We start from the raw sequence: 22,064 nt of genomic DNA on the forward strand, positions 1-22,064 counted from the left end.
CATGCTGATGTTCTTACAGTGAGTAAGTCCTACCATAAATGGTGAAGTCTTTTCTAAGCAATTAGATGGAATAAGGTATTTTTACTAGGATTTTCTGTGAAAGACAGATGCTAAGCATTATTCTCAAAACCCACAACAGATAAGTAATTTGTAGTTTTCTCACTAAGTTACTTGAATTACTTCTCTTTCTAAAGTAGCTACTTCTTTCTAAGTAGCTATTTAATTTCTTATTTTCTCCATTTACAGGAAAGCGATGAGTTGCTTTGAAAAATGTCACCAAGAGCATCCAAAAATGTAAACAGTGGAACATAGTTGATGACAGTATCTACACAGTCCTGCTGAAGTGTCTAAAAACAAGAAACCAAAGAGACGGTGAACCCTGCAAAGCTCTCTCCCACTCATGAGTAATCCCACTGATTCTAGTAAAACATCTCACATGAAGAAACGTAAGCATGTTACCTGTTTCACTGTGCTTGCTTTGTGATTTTATCGATGGAAGTTCAAACTCAGCCCTTGCAGATTTAATTCAAGTTCAATTCTTGACACTGTTTTGTGTTATTATTTATCCAGCTTGATCTGGTTCTCTCTTTTATTTTCAGCCAAATGGGAATTTGCTGATGCAGTGATTGAGAAAATGTACAGTGGTGGCACATGTCAATGTAAAGGACGGACTGGGGCTCTGACTGGAATTTGCTCCCCAATAAATGAGAAAGGGAAAAATGGAAAAGTCAACAAGGTGGGGAGGTGATTGTGTTAACAAGTGTGCATCACCTCTAATAAGGCACTGCTGTGTCTGGCATGAGGGAGTAGCACACCCCTGGCACTCACTAGTTCTTGCATGAGGTTTAGGGACATGTAGGATAGATCTGAATTGATGCTGGCCTGCAATATTTGCAGGAAAGTTCAAAATGATCTGAAGTTTTATGCAAGCTTCTATGTGCAAACTACTTTAGGTGCTTACTGGATATTTGAGGCCTTTCCTTTTCCCAACCTTTCCTGGAATGTTCCCACTTTTTGTCTTCCCTTTACCCCACTGTCCACAACCATTTAACTCATTCCAATCCACCAGCAAAAGACTGGTGAAATGCTCTCCAAACTCAGTTATGACAATAAATTATTGGAAAAAGAATAAAATAACTCCTGTATCCAGGGGGAAAAAAGACCAGAAGTTGTGGAGTGATAGTGGTCAGGTTCTGCATTATCAGAGTTGCTGTAACAGAGCACTCTGTAGCAGCACTGATGTAGCATTTTTGGTATAGCTGCAAAACAGGAAGACCAGAAGGAAACAGTTCATTTAGGTCACTCCTTTTTTTTTTTTTTTTTTGAAATGAAAAACTAAAGCATCTTCTTTTGAAACTGTTGGAGTGAAATATTTGTTTTTTTAAAAATGTTTCCATGTTCCCCTCTGCCATGTTAACTGACAGCCTCAAATAACAGCCAGATCCAGTTCCTCTTAAAACAGCATTCATTTTCTCCTCCACGTTTGTTTTAGTTGTCATTTGTATATCTGTTACTTACACTTTATTTATACTGTTTTGGGAGGGCACCACAAAGCACAGCTCCCTGATAATGGCAAGCAAGTGCTTCTCTGTAACCTATGCTCTGCTATCCTGTGATGATCTTGCAGGGCTGCCTGGTCCATGCCATTGCCAGCCTCTCAGCACTAACTCAGCAAGTGGTTCAGACTCATGTATTTTAATGCTGCCATTCATTAGCATTCACCTTGACATATGGCGTGGGTTTAGGTCAGCAACGAGTAGTGTTTTTCCTTTAGAAAGGATGAAAACTTCAGCTCTTTTTCTGGCACTGTTGGGCAGAGGAATACATATGCAGGTGCTGGAAGCCCAAAGCCTTCATTTTGGCTTCCAGAAAAAGTAGGAAGCAAGTAAGAATATTAAGGAGGGAAAATACAAATTATATATTGAGCAAAGTGTACAGGCAGCTTCAAACCTGCTCTCCATTTCTTCTCTGCAACTTCTGTGCGAAAACACTTGGCATGCAAAGGTGTGTCAGGGAGAACCTGGGCTGTGTTTCTTTGGGGTATATCGGGGGTGTGTTAGAGTGCCACTGGAGTTTGGGTAAAATATTAGGCTTAGAAGATTTGAAGTTTTCTCTGGCTTCAAGATTTTTGGCACCCTCGTTGGCTGCTGGTGAGCAAAGGCTGCAAGCATTTGCTTTGCTTTAATCTTGCTCTCTCCTGTTGATGGGACGAGGACATGTAAAGGAATGGCATCTCCTGGTATTTTCCTGCCCCAGGTCACACCAGCCCATGCAGCAATTGTCTGTCCCTACCCGTGTTTAACCCAAACATGCTGTGCCCAAGGCTGGCCAGGCACATGGTGTATTTCATACTGTGATATCCAGGCTTTGATGTGAGGGAGCTGAGCCACAGAGTGCACCTAACATGCAGGTTATGCCCCAGGGTCCACCATGTCCTGATGCAGTGAGATGTGTGGTGTTTTTCTGGAAGATCCTGAGGGACAAAAATGACTCTAAATGGAAAGGAGGATAAAAACTGAGAGGCTGCTATCACTGGAGGGAAGGAAGCCTTTGTTTCCTACAGACGATCATTTGTAGGGCAGTTGGAGAGACCACAGGCCTCCCTGTATTGTTGTGTCAAGCCTCAAACTGTAAACCTGACCTTACAACACCTCTTGAGAGCGGACGAAATAATCCCTAAATCATTCTGGTTTGGGCCATTCAGTAGCTTGTGGGATTCTGCAGCCTGCAAAGTAGCTGGCCTCTGGGGTGTACCTTGGTGGGGTCAGTGGCTACTATGCTCTGCAAGGGAAAAAAGGCAGTTTATATGTAGACTGAAAAATCTAGGCTCTAAGAAGTTCCCCTGAGTTATTTTTTCATTCCTACCACTGAAACTTTAAGTGTTTGCCCTAAAAAAAAAAAAAAAAAAAAAAAAAAAAAAAAAAAAAAGGGAGAGATAGAGAGAGAGAAATGTTTGTTTCATAGTCGGTTATTTTTTTGAGATTTTGTCATTTTCCAAATTCTGGCAACCTTACGAGCTTACGAGTCTCCAAATGGGATCTGCTGACTGAGCGTAAGATTCTAGCACACATACATATCCAGCATCAAGGCCTGTTTACTGGAGGTAATTGTCCAGCCAACAACCCCAGCCAAGGGGCCATGCTCTGCAGCAGCAACGTAGAAAACAGATTTCTTAGTGTCCCTGAATCTCTGTCTCCTACCCCCTACACCAAATTAAACAAATTTGGTTTGGCAAATTTGACTGCTGGCACAATTTGATCTTTCCATCATCCTGTGGTGGCTTGTTAATTTGTTTCATGATGTGTCAGCTTTTAGATCTAAGACTGATATTACTCCCTGAAGGTTAACCATTATCTTGCATCTTATTCATTAGAAAGCAAAGGATGTCTAAGTACCAGTGACATGAGTTTTCTAACAGCCTCAGTTTACAGTAACTGCAGGACAGCTTTAAAAAAAAATAAATAATTGAGACTGGCATTAATGATGGCACAGCTTACATGGCAACCTTTGGATGCACTCCTTGGGGCATGGATTGTGAAATGATCCAGTTTATTCCTTTCCTCTGAGCAATGCCAGCTATGCTAGTGGTAAATTTTGACACAGATGAATTGTAGGGCTGTAGGAACAGCTGATGTGTACCCAGCAGAAAATGGCACTGTGGTGCATTCAACGTCAACAGCAACATGTCGGTGGCTCGTGCTGGTGGGATTCATGGCTTCTCTGGAGGGCATATCATTGGCCTGGGAGAAGTGCCATACATCCTCGTGCCTGGGTGTAGCACAGACTTGCATAGCACAGTCCGTTTCTTGAAAATCCAAGGTGGTTAAAGCTTAATAAAGCATATTCCTGCATACTGTTTGCAGCTGACTTCTGGCAGAGCAGAGCAGAGACCGGAGTGGCAGGCTGCATTTCGAAACACTCAGTCTTTTCCCTTGCATCATCTGCCCTAGCAATGAGATGACAAAACCAGCCCAACTGTTGCTTCTCACATAGCATAGCTATGTCCTGGCCTTCACGGCAGATGACGGGGGTGAAGGCATTAGCATCGCTGGCATTCGCGGTGCGCTGACACGCCGTGCTCTGCCCACAGCAACGCGGATGGACATGGCACATGCTCTGCCTGCCTGGACGTCAGCCCTGGCCCTGGCAGCAATCCTGCCCCTCTATTACTAGAAGAGGAGAAATAAAAAGCATTTTAAAACCTCTCCTCTTCCCTGCTGGGCTCCCTCTGCCAGTGTGGCCCGGCCTGGCCCAGCGGGCCAGCACAGCCCCCGAGCTCCCCGTGGGCACTGGGGCACTTGGGCCCACGTTTCCCCCTCCCAGATGAGCTCTGGGCACAGCCAGCACAAGGTTTTACCTTCAGTAGTTGCTCGCTGAGGTATTTATGTCATAGTGGAGTGAGGCTTATCCCCCTAGACCTGCTAAAAATTGGTCACAGTCAGAAAAACAAACAAACAAACAAACAAACAAACAAAAGGACGTGTTTAGGTCACTAGCTTAGTTGGAGTTCAAGCAGGAGTTTAAGCTGGGCTCACTGTGAGGCAGAAAAGTGCCCCAGCCTTCCTGTGCTTGCTGTCCAGAACTGCTCCTTTTGCATAGTGAGAAGACTCCACTTCAGCAAATTTTTCTTTTTGAGGAAAACCTTCCTCACATGCACCCACAGCTCCCCCCCCAACTATGAAGGAAGCCAGGGCGTAGGCTGCAGTTGCACTAGAAATGTAGGCAGTAAAGCAGTGTCAGGAATTTGACTTCCAAAGTTGCAATAAGCAGAAAGAAAAAAAAATGCACGAAGCGCCTACTTTTGTCGAGGTATTCCTGCTCTGGGCTGCAGGTGCAACCACAGAGCCCTGTGGCAGTTCTGGGTGTGATCTGCATGGACGGTGTTTGCGTGCTGGGGGCTTTGCTCCTCGCGGGAGGCGGTGTGTGTTATTACGTGTTTGTGCTCCACCTATCAGCATTTCTGCTAATATTGCAAAGGCTTCTCACTTTTTTTCACCATGGTGGTCACAGAGCAGGCAGGGAAAGCGTCGTTCTGCATCAGCCTTGCTTTGGGTGCAGACCTTTTTCTGGCAAAGGTTGAGCAGGTCTCAGCCTACTGAAGCTGAGTGGCCTGGGCTTTGCGCCCAGATGCCAATGAGTTGCTGCCCTCTGGTCAGAGGAGAGGAAAAGGAGGCAGAAAGTGGCACAGCAGTCATTTCTCTTTGCTGTAGGAAGTGATTTTCCTCCCACACCTTTGTGCTGTTGCAGCCAGAGCCAGAGCTGCCAATTGGATATAAAGTGAGGACCTTTCCCTTTTTTGTTTGTTTGTTTGTTTTTTTTCTGGGGAGGGAGAAGTAAAGGGAAGAATTTTGGACAATATAGATGCACTGCCACCTCAGAGATGTTGTGCTGCATCCTGAGGATTTTACTCAGTTTTGCTCATGGGTAGGGATCCTTCTGACAGGAAGGCTCATTGTGCTAGATAGGGACTACTGGATTTAACCTTATGGGAGAATTCACAAAGCTTTCGTGTGGGCTCACAGAGACTAGTGTCCTTCAAGAGCTCCCTCAGAAGATGCCACCATACAGGTTCAAAATAATGTTGCTGTGGGTTTTTGTTTGTTTGTTTGTTCATTTTTGTTTGTTTGTTTTCTCTTTCCCAAGTGTTTCTTTTTCTTTCTTTTTCCTTTCTTCTTTCTTTCTTTCTTCCTTTCATTATTTCTTCCATTCTTTCTTTCATTTTAGTTTATTTTTTTCCATTATTTTTCTTCCTTTTTTCCTTTCCTACTTTTCCTTCCTCTTTGTTCTTTCTTTTTTTCTTTCTCTCTCTCTCTCTCTTTGTCTTTCTTCCTTTCTTTCTTCCTTTCTTCCTTTCCTTTTGGTTTCTTTCTATCTCTCTCTCTTTGTTTCTTTCTTCCTTTCTTTTTTTTCTTTCTCTTTCTTTCCTTCTGTCTTTTTCTTCCTTTCTCTCTCTCTTTCTCTCTGTCTTTCTCTCTCTCTCTCTCTTTTTTCTTTCTCCCTTTCTTTCTCTTTCTTTCTCTCACCTCTCTGCAGTGTACTTTCCCCAGCCAGTGGTCTTCCCTACAGCTGATTCCTAACGTTGTACAGGATGACTTACACATCCTGCCCTAACAGCCAACTAATACCCGGGTTTGAATTACTATTGAATAAGCAGCAATGAAATCCCTATCAAAATAATCAGTAGTTCCAAAAACCACAAACAACAAAACAAGCGGCGTTGCACTAGCTCAGCAAGCCCGCCTGCAGCACCGGGGCCGGTGAGTCATTTCTCTTTTCCCTCCCTCAGCAACCTCCATGGCTGCCTCGCGCAGCCCCGGGGAGGGCAGGTGGAGTGGGTAGGGCATGACTTCAGAAAGTTAAAAAAAAAAAAAAAAAAAAAGAAAGTAAGTCGACATCACTCAGGTCACGTGACACAGAGGGACCAATGGAGGCAGGTTATGGAAAGGGGAACAGTTAAATTTGTAATTTTGGTTGTGTGAAACACTTCTTTGGGCCTCATAAACAACCACAGAACCACAAGTTGGGTACAGAGGCAGTCACACAAGAGCGGGTCCGGGATATTGGTCAGCAGGCAGGGCGAATCGTTTTGACTGCAAACCACAGAGTTTCGTAGAGTGGTAAGCATCATCAACCACAACCGATCCGCTATTTTTTTTTTTCTTTTTAAGAAACAATTTTGGAGTTCTTTTAGCAAAAGAACTTTATAATCCGCTTCGGGTTGCTCCAGAGGCAGCGGAGTGCAGAGAGTGATGGCTGGGCAGAGGGTGGTAACAATGACCATTCTTCATTTCTCGCTTCCCAAGGTAGAAGAAATCATATACTCCTTCACTGTAAAGAGAGAGTGACTTTTAAAGAGGAAACAATGGCTTCAAACAGCATATTTGAGTCACTTCCTTCTTACCAGCACTTCTTGAGAGGTAAGTGCCATTCAGACTTTCTAAATATACTTTTCACTATCCCATACTTAAGAAAATGCATGTTTGGAGAGTATCTGGGGACATTCTTGTAGTACACATTTTTTCCCACTTTGGTCTTCTTTGAGGCATTCTTGTTCAAGCTAATATCTGAGCTTGTAGGAATACCACCTCATTACTTATCAGTCCGTTAAAGAGATTATAACAAGGGCTCATTTAAGCTGTTCAAAGGGGCACTGCATGCTTGTGAATTTTCTCTTCATAAATCAAAGTGTGTTAGAGTAGCTTACATGAGTTACTGCAGATACAATAGCAGTAGCACAAGCCCCTTTTGATTCTTTTTGGCAGAATTATGACTTTTTGAGCCACTGCCATGAAAAATGACAGCCAGCCGCATACGACACCCATTACAGGCTGCATCCCAGCAAGCGAGCAGCAGGCTCATGCCTGCAGCCAGCAGAGCGTGATGCTGTCTCACTTATGCTGCGCTGTCAGCCTGGGTGAAGGCATGCTTACCGGGGGAGAAGTCAGGGAAGCTCAGAAGCCTGCTTAAACCTAGCTGCAACTCACGTGGCTCAGGAGAAGGAGCGGCGTGGGTAAACTCAAGAGTTGCTGTTGATGCCATGAGGGTCCTGGATGAGTGCGAATTGTTGGGAGAAGCCACCCTTAGGGAAATGAATTAGTCCTGGCAGGGCTGAGGAGGGAATTGGACTGCAGCACCCGGCAATGTGTCCCGTTGAACAGTGACCAAGTGTGCTCGGAGGCTCGCTCAGAGATTCTCACAACCCCCCGTGGAGCTGATGCTTTAGTCATGGGTTATTCATACAAGTAAGCCAGGGACTGGCGCGAGAAACTTGCCTGCTTCCTCGCAATTACCTTCCCAAATAGCTCATGATACAGCTGAACTTTTCCCCTTCCACATACACCCTCTGAGCATCCGAGCCCCTTCTGCAGCACCGTGCCCGGCCGGATGACAGCGCGCACAGCCAGGCACAGATCGCTCATCAGACTTGGCCGGCGCACTGCAAGACGGCAGCGCTGTGTAGCTCTTTATAGCTGCAGACTACAGTTTCCCGGCCTCGCTGGCGGTGTCAGTGTGAGTCATGCGTTATTCATATTAATACTCGAGCCAGGAATGCGGAAGGCTCGTCCCAGCTGCTGTGTCACAGCCGGCAGCCGCTCGGCGAGCCCCGCGCCGCTCCTGCCAACCGGTGACTGCTGAGGGCAGGGTGCCGAACCACCCGCCGTCCCTCCTCGCCTTCTTTTCTTCTTTTTGTCCCCATCACCACCACCCCGCTTTGCAAGCTTTTTCTGCATCTGGCTTTCCTGACGCCAGCAGAGAGCTGAATCGCAGCGAACTGCGCGAGTCAGGCAGGCGCGCAGCATCTCCCAGCCAGCACAGGGGAGATGCCGGAGGTTTGGCAAGAGGCGGCTGACTCCAGTACTAACGTTTCCCCGGCACCGCTACCAAGCAAAGGAAGCAATACTGCTAGAATAACAAGAAGGATCTTCCTGCATTTCGTCAGCTTTTATTTTATTTTTTTATTATTATTATTTTTTTAGCTGACCCAACTCTTTGCTGTTTAATCTGTAGCGCAGGAAGGCTTGTTGAGGAAATTCTGTCCTTCTGATAAAATAACAAACAGTGAGCCTCCCGGGGCAGTGCTTGCAGCATGCCAGGGCACAGCCAGCTGGCGGGACGGGCTGAGGACAGCAGGAGCCATGCTGCAGGCAGGAGCCCAGAGGGCTGGGGAGCGGCTGCTTGAGGACCAAGGGCTGATCCTCCTTGTCCAGGCAAGGTGGAGGTTCATTAAGGCTGCTTAATCCAGTGAGTGGTTTCACTCAGCGCTTCTCTATGGGTATTATTATCCTCTTTAATACTGTTTGTATTATTATTGTTAGTGTTGTAGTACCAGTAATTTGTACTCCTTCATGGGCTATGTCCCCACTGCATTGGGTACCTTAAGGAATCCAGTGCTGGCAAGCCTGATACACATCCTGATACATATCTAGCACAAGCAAGATGAAACTGCAGCTGCATAGCACTAGAAGAGTTTGGGCAAGGGCACTTTGGTTGAGTTATAAAGCAAATGCCACATCGTTGCGAAACATTATTGCATTTAAACGTGGAAGCCCGCAACGGTTTTCCAGCTGCTTCTTTCTTGTTCCCGTCTTTGCTCAGAAATGAACTTAGAGCAGTTTCAAAACCCTGGACATAAGAAAAGTAATGCTTGGGCCTTGGAGCAAGAAAAATAATCATCCCCAGGGTGGATTGTTCTCACCCATATTTCTCAACAGTGTTTACATAGACTGGCCATTAGAAATGTCCAAAAATGTCTCTTCTTATTTTTTCCCGCCAAAATTTATTGCACTTTCTCTCTTAACTGAAATTATGAGTTAAAGGGAAAAATAACAAGTTGGTTTCTGCCATGGATTTCACTTTATCAGTCCATGCAGTTCTCTGAGAAGGAAATCCATAACTCTTTTTTAGCATGATACTATGTGAAAATTGGGAAAAAAGAGGGGAGTGGGGAAGCAGAACAATTGTTCCAGCCCCTGTGAGCAGTGACAGACGTAGAAAGCCTGACATATTAATTGAATGTGGTACACCACAAAGGATATGGCCCTTTTTCTATCACACCACACCAGGTCCTCGCTTCTGCCACTAGGTAAAGAAATGAGGATTGTACTGAAACCTCCAGCAGTGCGCTCCGCCTGCTGAATGCATTCAAATGCTTACTGGCTCTGCTTCTAATGACGGCCTCATTTTCCTAATGGCCTCTTTCAGTTTATGGCCCAGGCTGCCTGTCAGGAGCATAAAATAAGAGCCTTTGTAAGTGTGTAGTTGCAGTGCATCCCTTTCTCAAATACGGGATTGTATCAGAAAGGCTGTAGTTTCAACTGTTCCTCTAGCAAGGTTTGAAGGACAAGGATGAATTTGCTGCCCCCATTTAATGGTGGATGCATGTTCGTGTGTACGGGCTGGGTCACAGCACTGGTATCTTGGAGGACCAAAACAAGGCCCACTGGAGAGCCTTCTGTTAAAGTGTGCATATGTAGTTTTTAAAAGTGGCCTAGATAATTACATGATACTACCCCACCCCATAACATCTTTATTTTTATGAGTGGGTGTTAGGCTATCATGTAAGGTTTCCTTACAATTTTGCCTGCAAAGGAAGACAGCACAACTAGTCTTTTCATAAAAGCATAGGGTTTTAATGGGGCTCTAAATAGCATGAAGCATAATATTTTCCAGGAGGGCACTTTTTCCTCATTTTCCCTTTTGCTGCAAGGTCTAATTATTTCAATATACAAAGAAGGTTACTCCTGGTTTTTCCTTTGTTGTATTTTTTGTTAATTAATCAAGGCAGTGAAACCTTGTGGTGCAACATTTTGTTGGTTTCTTATCAAATGAAAATAAACTCCAGCAGAGCACTTTTACAACATGGAAAATCATACTGCACATACCTTCTTCTTAGTTATAATGCGCTGGCAGTGCCCAGCCACTCTGGGTATCCTCCTTTGCAAATGCTAAAGAAAAACATCACTAGAAGCTCCTCCTGCTCACGAAGGGCTTCCATGCCTGGTCCTGTAGCCAGCTATATCCAAGAGTAGAGTTTCTTATTGCAAGTTGATGGCAACTTGTCTCCTGCCAGTGGCCCAATGTTTGTTCAGCAGGGTGCACAGCCCCGTGCTGAAATCAGGGCAAGCGTTCACCTCCATGCTGAGCGTTTCCAGCAGTAGCTCTTGTGTGGTCATGGCAGGGCATCAAGCGCTGCAGAAAGCACCTGCTGCTGGCACAGCCTCTTCCTGCAGGTCGCTGCATATGACATGGGTAGAAGTAATCACACACTGGGAGCAGCTCTGAAAAAAGCATGTTTCTCTGGGAGATGCATGGTACCCAGCACTGATGTGTATTTGGAAAGGCTTTTCATTCCCTCACTCGGTAAAAGAAAACACTCTTTTCACAATGGCATAGGCTGTGTTGTCACTGTGTAGTGAGGAAATTTTTCCAGCACTTTTTTTTTTTTGCAGGCTGCCTGAGCTTTTACAAAGAGTTAATTTGTGTCAGCGTTATAAAATGCTAACTGCGTCTTGCAAATAGGAAATTGAACTAAAGCTCATAAAAACCTTGGCTTACTGGAAGAAAAAACTTGCACAATGTCTGATCTGCACAGCCTTCTTTCTGTTTGAGACTTGATTCACTTAAAAGCCTTGAGAAAAGTTGAGAGACCTGAACACAGGAATTCCTTTGTAGCAAGGGGTGGGGTGAAGTATCTGACAGAGATGAATATATTGCTTTGGTAAGATCAAGAGACTTTCTCCGAGGCCAGTGTTTAACCAGTCACACTCAGTGTAGTGATGTACTGTGATGACAGTCTCAGAGAGGGCTTAGGGTTAGGGCAGGTGTGCAGATACCCAGGATTGGCTTGGTTTTATGCCATTAACAAGAGTGCTGCATGGCAGCTCTACCTTTGCACTGTATTTTAAGCCTGAGAGCCAAGCTTCAGCTCTGAGGTAGCTCTCTGATGGGAAATAAAAGTCTCTTCCCTACACTGCCAGTGCATGCAATATGAATAGAAAATAAACTGCTTTTTTTATTTATTTATTTATTTTTTTTTCATGTCTAGAAGATAACCATAGCTGAATTTGACTGCTAAGGCATGACCCCAAAGAACAGTCTGCTTATCTTTAAGTGCATGTGAAGGCCAGTGATATTGGCAAGTTGATGGAAGTAATTCATGAATTCCTGAAGAATTTTACTTCTAAAGTAAAGCAGGATGAATATTTGCCTCATTCTAGAGGGGAGAGGCCCCAGCTAAACAAAGTCAAATAAATCGCTCTTCTTGGATTTAGAAATGGGCATACTTGCTTTAAAAAGCTAAGAGGAACAATCCTAAGGAAACAGTGAAAGCATTTCCTGCTAAAATACAACATTTTTTTCCACCAACAGGAGACACACACCCTACTGTGTGACCCGGCCACATGCAGCAGGGACCTGCTGGTCCCAGCAGTGACATCTCCAAAGAGGCTGCCCAGAAGTCTGGGCAGAGGTGTTGGGGCCAGGTCCTCTTGTGAGGCTGGGGAACACAGAGTTGAGATGCAGAGTAGGTGAAATGCCACTTGCAGGAAAAAGATCGTGTGGGCTGGTGCTCTGCAGAAGTTGCCAGCTACAGTGCCTCCACAAGGAATATTTTGAGGTTGCTCTGCAACAAGAAAGGGAAGCCCGTATTCCTCCCACGCACATGGGGCAAGGGTTTGTACGTTGAAGGCTGCCGCGGTGGAGGAGGAAGACTGCCCATGTAGCTATCGAGACATCTGTCAGAGGCATGGGCTGCTTGTGTTGACGGGTAGGAAAGATATGGCACCATGCGATGGGAGAGCTCAGGAAAGTCCTCCAGCCCTCGCAGGGGCTGATACTGACAGATTTTCTGTGCTTCCACACATTGCAATGTGCAAATATGCCTTTGCTCTGTTGTTTTTTTTTTTTTTTTTTTTTTTTCCCTTTTTTTAAGTTTTGATTTATTTACTTGTGTTTTATATTTGTTTGGGTTTTCATAAAACAACTCTAACAGACAGTCAGCTCATCCTTCATTCCTTCTCATCTCCTCCTCCTTCCTTCTTTCTCTGTGTTTAGTCAATGAAGCAGAGTACAGTAGAAATAGTTTTAAACAGTGGGTGATTACAAGCAAGAGCTTGTTGCTGTGAAACACCGTTGAAACACAAAATTTATTGAAACCCAGAGTCCACAGAACAGCTCAATCTGAATACAGATAGCAGTTTCTTGATATGCACCAGCCAGGAAAAGAAGATACATGTACTTTGGAAGGTTTTAAGTTCTCCCTCCGTCTCTCACTGCTGTGTTTCAGAGCACAAACCAGTCTCTGCTAAAGCTTGAAAAGAAAGCTTCCCGTGTAAGCAGGTCTGTTGTCTGCAAAATGAATTGTGGCTGCCTCCAAGACATCTGTTAGCAGCCATGGGGTAGGTGAGTCACTGGTCTGAGAGAGGGACAAGAAAACATTACATTACCTTCATTACCTCTTCTGTCATCTTACGAGAATGGCTCATATTTGTATAAACTTGAGTCAGCTTCCCAAATCGTAGATGAATAGTATGGATATCTCCTCCCTGAAGTGTCCAGACAATTGAAACAGGAAAAATGGAAAGGGCACAGAAGGGATGGCTGTGAAAGCAGAGCGGCAGAGAGTGCCAGTAGTTGCTACCTGGTAGAGTTTCCAATTTATCCTTAATGCTGTCCGCAGGGCTCACCACTTCTGCTTGCAAGTGAAACTCTGTGAAATTGGGTAGTTTCACTTCACAAAGATCTGTGAGAACATTTTCTCTGCCTTTGATCTGTCTGGGTTTTTCAGCCTGCGCTTTTTGTTTTGAGTTTCTGATTCCAGTGAACACAAAAGCAGCCCAAGTCAGGGGCTTGGGGCTTTTTCTTTTGCCTTCTGAGTATTTGCTCTTGCACTGTGCTTTCTGTTGTTTGGTTTCACATTGGAGCCATGATTTTGAGATGTGTTTGGGAGGTGCCCTAAGGTAGGGTTTTGGCTGTGAGTTGAAAGGCTGACCTCTCGTACAAATCTCTCCATGAATGCGGCGTGAGGGGACTTGCAACCCAGCGGGTTGAGTGTGATTTGTTATAGGCATTTCACTCATCTCTTCTGAGGGCAAGCCTTGCAATCCTTGTCAAACCAGCAACCTCGGAAGGCACTGACCCAGCCCTTGAAGTGCATTTTTTGGTCTTTAGAAGAGAAAGATGACCATCTGTGAAACAGTTGAATGTTGGGGGCAAAGGAGCGCGGAGCACACCCGAGCATCTGTTTCCTTTGTGACAAATGCCCTGCATGTCCCCAGCTCTGCCTACAGCTCCCATAAGTGCCCTTTTGAGCTGGCTTGATGGCATACACCTGCGCCATGCAGGCCAGACACATGACTTGCAGGCTCTGGGGCATTCACAGAAGACTTGAACAAGCGCCGAAGGATGCTGAGCTCAGTAAGCATTGCTAAAGCATCCTGCATGGTCCCCACTTTTGGCAAACGCACACACTGTGAGGATGCCGAGCAGCTGGAGCAGGGCACCTCAGCCTTTGCAGTGGGCAGACAAGCTTCCTTGCCCGTCAGCGCTCGGGTCTCTATTTATATGTGCTGCGGTATCAAAGGGTAGTGGAAGGCAAGCTGGCACAGTGAGATGAAAGCTCTCATCTGTCTCGCGCGGGTAACACAGACAGATGCAATCGCGCGGGCGCAAGGCACCACCAGCCAAGCCCTCGGAGATGCCGGTGTGCACGGAGCCAAGCGGGGGTGGCAGGCATGCCTCCGTTTTTCACTACTGTTATTATACACGAGGGGCTGGTTCAAGCCGACGCTGCTTTACACCCACATGCCTCCAGCCGTGCTTCTCCTTTTCTCTGTAGGCACAGCCAGGAGCTGAAAGCATGCCCCAGAGCCAGCAGTGCTTGGGGTAATGTCCTGCCTCCACCCAGGCTGTGACAAAACGGCCACTGACTGCAGTGGGGCTGAGCCTGTCCCTTAGAGCAAAGACACATCTGAAGTCATGAATGAGTCTGCAATGAAATGCAGCTTTAAGATGCAAGTGTAGTTCGTGTGACTCCAGTTAGCAGAACCGTAACTGAGAATGAAAGCGTTTGCCTCTCTTACCTTGGAAATATCGGTGTGGAACAATTGTTTGTGGCCTATTACGCATGGTTGTGGAAGCAGCTCTGTCAGCTGAGAGGTTTTCTTTTCTGGCTGGTGGTTTGCACGTACCTCATACATCAAGGGTGTAAGAGAGATGGGCGAGGTGTGCTCCCTCACCAAGCAGTGAGGAGCGCCTCTGAGAGAAGCACTCTTTATCATGTGCCATCTCCTGGTCTCTTCTAGAAGGGCAGAGAAGGACAGGACTTACATGAGCGCAACCACAGCTTGGGAAAGCAAACCTGAAGGCACTTTCCAGGTAGGAGGCAGTGAGGAGGAGAAGGTCTCACCTGCCTGGTCAGTCTCCACGTGGTAAGGCTACCACAGGGGCTGCTGAAGGTGCCGGTGTTGCACACTATCAGAGCAGGGCACTGATAGAAGAGTGCACGCTGCACCCAGTTAGTAGGAAGAGCAATTTATTTTACAGTACAGTTACTAGATAATATCAGACTTCTGTAAAACTGTTTTTCAGGACCTATATGTAAATGAGCTTGGGGTTTTGCATAGGCTGGGTGTAACAGAATTCATAGCTGGAAGATACACTCAAGACTTCGTTAACCCCATTTGCACAGGAGTCAGTGAATCAGTTGCTGCAGTACAGGATAGCTTAACTGCTTGTCTGTATTACACATTCTCCATTTTGCTTTGCAAAGAAATTGAGTTCCTCTTTGCCCACCACATCTCTGCTGCAGATGTCCAGTCACACGGGGTCCTCCAACAAGATGGTAGCCCTGCGAGGTGCCAGACCCATGTCCTCCAGACCACAGGTGCTCTGTGTGCTCCTACAGCCACCCTCTCCCTGTTTTGTCACTTGCTTTTCTAAATTAAACAGGCTGTTTCGACTGCAATGTTGCACTACTGTGGAAACCAATGAATGGCTTTCCTAGGTGAAAGAAAAAAGTGACCGGGTAAACTTCTTAAGCTCAAAAGTGCTGAAATAAACCACTCATGCTTTTTTTTTTTTTTTTTAATATTGTTGTTTTTTATTTTTCTTCTACTAGGGAATGCAATACTGGAAAAATGGTCTTTTTTTTTTCTGTCTTTTTTTTTTTTTTTAATAGTTTCCTAAACAGTCCAAACAATTTCAATAATTACTTTTAAAGAGTGGCATTATTTTTTATTGATATTTTCCAGTGCATCTATTTTACACAATGCAGCAGAAATGCTCCAGTAGCCCCAAAGAGCTAATTTCCCATATCACATAGGAATAAGCTTTGCCAGCAGCAACAGTTTATACTTAAATAGGTCCCTTCCCATTTGGGAGAGCATCCTGCTCTAGCCAGACACATACCAACATGAAGCAGGATTTACGGCTCCCCTGTGGGGTGGAGTTATGTTGTTAGACAGACATCTATATGAGGAAGGGTGATTTAGGTTCATGTTTTACTGGGGAAAGCAAAGAAAGACAGTAAACAGTTTTTCAACACCATTTTCATCCGCAGTTTATGAGTTATCCTCTCCTCATCAGACAGTCTGTCAATACTCTTTGCTAATTTCTTCAGCAAATCCTTCCAAGCCTCTGTTCATGAACAGTGCCTCCTATCCCCCCATGTCCCCAGGAGCAACTCCTTGCTGCAGTCACGCAGCTTCTGATGGGGCAACACATAGACCAGCTGGGTAGGTTTTTCCCAGTACAAGACTTAAACTAGTGAGGGATCATTCCTGCCCAAAACTGCAGCCTGCTCTGAAGGTCCAACTTGTGGACACAGGGGTACTTGTAAAACAACATACAAAACGTGATTCATCAGGAAATGGTTGCCAGAATCCAGCTCATTTTCAGAGAAAATCTTTTCACCCTTCCCTTAGTTCTTTTCTGCCTGGCGTCCTTCGTGTGTTCAGGACTCAGCCCCTCTTGTTGCAAGGCCTTGCTGGATTATTATTTTTTTCCTGCGGGAAATGCAGGCAGCATTAAGGCAACCCTTGTCTGAAACTGCTGTTCAAAGAGGGATTGAAATCAGATTTAGGAAAATATCCTATATAAAAACATTAGCTGTCCTATTTTAGGAGATAATTAGCTGTAGCAAAGTTTCCCTCACTTATTTTTACTTGGTGAGAAAACAAACTACCTTGTCATTGAGGTTTTTATGAAATGCTGCTGTTTGCAACATTTGCCATGAACAAATTAACCCAAACATTTCTACTGCATGACTTACTTTGCTAACTGTGCTACTAGCTTTCTTTTTGGAAGCTGGAGACCAAAATGCCTTCAGTTATCATACAGCGAAAGAGAAAAAATACTGAATCTCATGCTTCATTTCCAAGGAGTATGGACAAAAAAATAAATAAAAATAAGTATAAAAACTCTGCCAAGCATTTCTTAACAGAAGCCACCACAGAAAGGAGGGCAAGAAAGTCAGGAACAGAGCAGGAATGGGAAGAAGTATTTTGTTGTGTGGCAGAAGCAGCGCGCCTCCTTTAGTCCTTATACCAGCAAAGCTGCTTTTACTCAGCAAACCTCTGGGATTTAGGGCAATTTCCATTGGGAACTGCGTTCTCCAGCATGACTAGGGCATACTGCAATCGGTTGTAGCTGATGTGATGAGATTTTGGGGGATCAGTGGGTGACAGAGACGGCAGCCCCAGCTGCTGACATCGGAGACCCAGGTGCTGAGCACTGCCTTTGCTAGCCAGCCACAGCCAGAATAATGTGACATCGGTCACTCCCACAGTCCGTGCTCTGAGAACAATCCACGGCATTTGTTCATTTTTTAAGAAGCTCAGCGTTTGAACTAAGTCCCCCGTTGTTCATGCAGTCATCCTACCTGCTTATTAAATCATTGACCTTTTCTTCACTGGTAGCTTCCTGCTTTGGTAAGAACTAGGTGGATACAGGTGGCCAAAAGCAGCCGTGCTTCTGCGCCTCACACCTGGCACAGGCTCCCTTTGATCATCCTGTCTGCAGACTCAGCCCTTTCCAGCTGATACAGAAGGTCAGAAAGGGATCGTGCAAAGATAGAAGGTGGGCTTGGGGCATGAGAGAGAGAAGAAATATAGGAAGAAGAGGATTCCAGAAGGATTTCTGGAGTAGTTTCTTAGCCTCTTATATTTTCATGTTTAGAAGATACTAATAAATGTGAAACTTGATAGGCAGCTTGTGTCAGGATTCTGATGCAAGCAATACCGTGACAGGGAAAAAGTGATGAGGATATTAAGTTAAAAGACTGGCTCAAGTACTACAGATTATACCTGCAGGATTTCTTTTTTCTTTCATCTTTTTCCTTCATCTTACTGCAGCATTACATTTAAGTGTGCCTTACAATAGATAAAAAACTCTAATCATGCTGCTAATACAGCCCTTTTTTAGTGTTGTTACTTGGATGACAACTGGAATTGGAGCATACTGAGCACTGTCTCAAGCCACAGCAGATGTTGGTGACGTGATCAGTGACATCATAAATGTTCTTATCGTTTCACTATTGGATTTCTGGGGAAGCATTTAGGATAGGGATGGACTGAGATCTGCCTCAAATGCCATGGGCAACTACGCTGCATGTTTTAACTCTCTTAAACCCAAATGCTCTCATGTTAATGTTCCCCACAACGAGTGTAATGTGGTAAAAAGCTCTCGTGGCTGTGGAAGAGTGGTGGGAAATTCTCCGGAGAATTTATTGTGTTCTTTCCAGGTCAAGCAGTGCATCACTGGGAAGTTTCAAAAAGCTGTTTGGGGTTGTTTAATTAAAAGTGGGCAAAACCACTGAAAATCTGCTCCATGGAAATGTTGGGTTTATGGTAAAATTTCAGATGGAAGAAGCCTGCTTTCTAAATTCAAGGAAAGTTTATTTAGGTGCATTAAAAAAGCCAAGACATGCTGTCCTAGGCAGAACTGGTGAAGACTGGTTTCCTACAGACGTGGGTCTTGTGGCTGCATTCTCTAACATCTGATAAGGCTTTAATCTGATCAAAGGTTTTTCTCTTCTTGAGGAATCTCTAAAATCTCTCTTAGGTGGATGCTGGTGTACCCTTCAGCTGGGAGCACCAAGAGCGCTCTGCTGCTGCTGTGTTTCATGGAAGCTGTAGGAATTTAAGACCACTTTTGCTCTATCAAATGTAGTTGACGTTGGCCCACAAACCAGGAAAGCTAGCAGAAGCACAGAGAGAAGAGAAAGCTATCACATAAGCTCTGTCTCCACAGACAGGCAGGCTGATAAAAGGGCTTTGCAGTTCAGTTTGGCACGTGCTGGGCTACAGAGATACACACGGTAATCAAATGCAGCCATCTTCAGAAACTGCTTAAACCTCTCTGGGAAGAGCGTGATCCTCATTTTCATGGACGAATAACCAGGGAAGCATGGTCATATCAGAGACTTGGGGGAGAGGAGTGGAAGCAGAACCTCGGGTTTTTTGACTTAGCGTTCTGAGCCAGACTCTGCACAAAATGATCTCTTGTTCACTTTGAATCTTAAATTTGGTCCAGTCGATGCTTTCATTGGAAAGTTACCTTAGCATTGTGTTCATTCTCTCAGGGCCCAGACATTGTACATCTCCAACCACAACTGGGCCATCCAGCTCAAGTAGCAAACCATGAAGAAAATCCAGGAAAAATGTTTTCCAATGACTTCTGAGCAGCAGGCTAACTTGGACACATTACGAGCTGTTTGTGGGCAGTTTGGGAACAGGAAAAGAAGTAAGATTAGCTGACAAACTGTTTGTGACACAACATTTGTTCAGCTCATTAGAATCTCAACTCCAGGAAAAGCGGCGTGCTTGGGTTTTCTTCAGCCTGGCTTAGCACCCCCTTGGCACTGAGCGATGCTCTGTGCCTCCTGTGCCTGCAGAACAGCAGGGATGACTGTAGGCAGGGAGAGCAGGAGCAGGGTACAGCTCAGCCCTACCAGCCCAGCTGGAAACATCACTGCTTGGAGACTCCCCAGGAATCTTCTGGAGTCCAGGAAAGCTGGAGGTTGCTGTCCTGGGATGGGAAAATGTGCAAAGAAATTCTGCAACAATTTAGTGTTTTGTTTTTTTTGTTTGTTTGTTTGTTTTTTTTTTTTTTTTTTCAGAAAGTGTTTCAAAAGGAAAGCTTTTTTTTATTATTTTTTTCTTTTTTTCTGAAAGTTTCATTCTAGAGCTGTATTTTTTTCTTCTGCTTTCTCTTGTGTTGATCTGCCCCAGCACTGGGCAGTGCTCGTAGAGCTTTCAGGTTGGAGAGCCCCTGTGCTGCCGTTGGCATGGGCTCCACCTCTGCTGCCAGAGAGGCTCACACTCAGCCAGGCAATTATCAGAGCAGGGTTAGAGAACGTTTTGCTTTTCCTGTATCTAACTTCTGAGTAGAAACCCAGGCTTGCTGGTACCTTGCTTTCTTGCAGAGACAACAGGCTTCTCCACAGGACAGCCTAAGCAGACTTGAAAAACCGGAGGTGTTTCCTGAGGAGCCCGAGCAGCAAAGAGTGCTGCAGGGTTTTTGATGTTGCTGGGGGAAAATGGGCAGTGGGAGCTGCCCAGCAGTGGTACTAGGAGCCCTGGCTCTGCCACAGGCTCAGGTGATGCTGTCCATGAGGACAGTCACTCCTCTGGTAGCATCTCCCTTAGACTGGTCCCATCTGTGAGGGGGGACAGCACAGAAAAGAACCCGTGGTGTCCCCATCCCTGCGGCCACCATGTGATGGGATACCAGGCTGCTGTGCAGATCAGAGAGGAGGCAAGCAGCTTGGATGTGCCTAAATGTTTCACAGGGATTTCCTTAATAACTTATTTTTTGGTGGAATAAGAAAAAAGTGGGCAAGATGGAAGCTCAGCCTTTCCTCTCCATCATGGCCAAGCCTGTACCGCACACTTCTTGTTTTGCTCATCATCGGGGGGCTGCAGGAAGGAGATAGGTCTGTCCCTGTCCCCCCCGTGCCCTGCCAGGGTGCACCTGAGCCCTCTCTCCCAGGGGACAGAGCGGGGCCGCCCCTCGCCCCCAAGTTACGGGGAAGCTGTCAGCCGAAATGGAGGCATCCTGTTTGTCGAAAAACAAGCGACGGTTGCAGGAGGGTTGCGAGAGCGAGCAAACCGCAGCCCCTGCGCGGGGCTGATAACAGCCTGCACTGCGCTTGCAGCAGTTCCGTCCCTGCCGGGGGGGCCGCAAGGGGGAGAAGAAAAAAAAAAAAAAAGAAAAAGACAAAAAAACGAGTGTCACTGCCACTTTCCTGTTTCGCGCTTTTTGGCCCTGCCGTTTCTTGCTGTTCGGTTCTGGAACATTTTTTCAGTTGCTCTCTCTTTTTTCCCCTCGCTGTGAACAGCACAAGGGGCTGCCCCATCCGAGGGGGCACAGCGGGCCGGTGGCTCTCAGTGCAGGCTTGCACTCTGGCAATGCCCACATGTGGCTTTCTCACCATGGCCGGCTCTGGTGGGAACCTTTTTGTGGTGGCGAAGTGGGTGCAAATGTCTGAGGTTTCTGCGTGCAGCACCGGGAGCCCCGATGTTGTGCATGGCTGCGTACGTGGTGCTGCTCGCGCCTGCATGGCTCAGCCTGTGTCTGGCTTTCAAGGTGCAAGCTCATGGTTGCACGGGCTGCAAAGGTGCTGGGCATGTGCCCCTCCGTCTGCAGGCAGCTGGGGCGTTCCCTGTGGGGCTTTCCATGGTTTAAGTGTACTCAGATATGGACGCCTCAGATTAAGGATCAGCCATGCGCTAACATACATCAATTTCAGTTCTTTATCCCTGACCAATGCGCTCAAGCTAGCAGAAAAGGAGTTTTCTTTCTTTAACCAGAACTGGTGTTTTTCTCAAGTTTTGCATAAAATTCATGAATATTATTGGAGTGCTCTTTCTACCCCAAAATATCTCAGGACATGCTAGTTTAAAACCACTAGACCAGCGCTCTTATCAGCATCAGTCACATAATCCCCCCCTCCTTTTTTTTTTTTTTCATTTGCTACAAGATGGGCTTGCCTAATTTTCAGGAAAAAAAAAAAAAAAAGTCGTTTGGAAAATTGCCTCAATAAAATATCAATGCACATTGTTCTTAAAAAAAAAAAAAAAAAAAAAAAAAAAGAATAATATGAATAATATGAATTCTTAAAAAAAGAATAATAATATGCCCACAAAATGTGGGCAGCACATTAATTTCAAATGCAGCCCAAACCACTAACTTTTGAATTTCACAGTTTTCCCTGTGACTTCACCCTTTTTGTTTTCGCTCCCGCACTTCACTGCTGAGCCTTGCTGTGCTGGGAGCTGTATGAATGTATGGGAGAGTGCCCCGGGGGATTTACAAGCAAGAAACCAAATGGAAAAAAGGTGAAGGGCACAGCACATGGCTTTGCTGTACCAGCGCTGTTGAAACTTTGCTTGTGAGAAGCGTGAAATGAAATGAAAAGATAAAAACGGTTTCAGCAAGAGCTAACGTCAGTCGCAGCAGCATGCAGAGGAAGTTGGAGAGCCCTCTGACAGGCGATGCTGTCTGCAGTCACCTCTCGCTCCCCGCTATTACTCCCCACCCATGCTTTTACTTCTCTCCAGCTGCAG

General features: G+C 45.6%; 1 protein-coding gene across 6 annotated transcripts in view; it reads left to right on the top strand.

Moving 5' to 3' along the window:
* The first annotated feature begins 366 nt into the window (after nt 1-366).
* RUNX1 (RUNX family transcription factor 1) overlaps nt 367-22,064 on the top strand; it is a 163,691-nt gene continuing 141,993 nt past the window's right edge. For 2 of the 6 annotated variants that reach the window (XM_082768698.1, XM_082768702.1), the window contains exons 1-2: nt 367-446; nt 6,804-6,917. In XM_082768698.1, the coding sequence (XP_082624824.1) occupies nt 401-446; nt 6,804-6,917 (160 nt within the window). In that variant the 5' untranslated portion in view covers nt 367-400. Of the gene's footprint in view, nt 447-5,030; nt 6,618-6,803; nt 6,918-7,934; nt 8,011-22,064 lie in introns of those variants that run through there. The other 4 variants (XM_082768699.1, XM_082768701.1, XM_082768700.1 and 1 more) reach the window with 4 other exon arrangements.

Source organism: Aythya marila, assembly GCF_965140915.1.
Source record: "Aythya marila genome assembly, chromosome: 1".
In the NCBI taxonomy this organism is placed as follows: Eukaryota; Metazoa; Chordata; class Aves; order Anseriformes; family Anatidae; genus Aythya; species Aythya marila.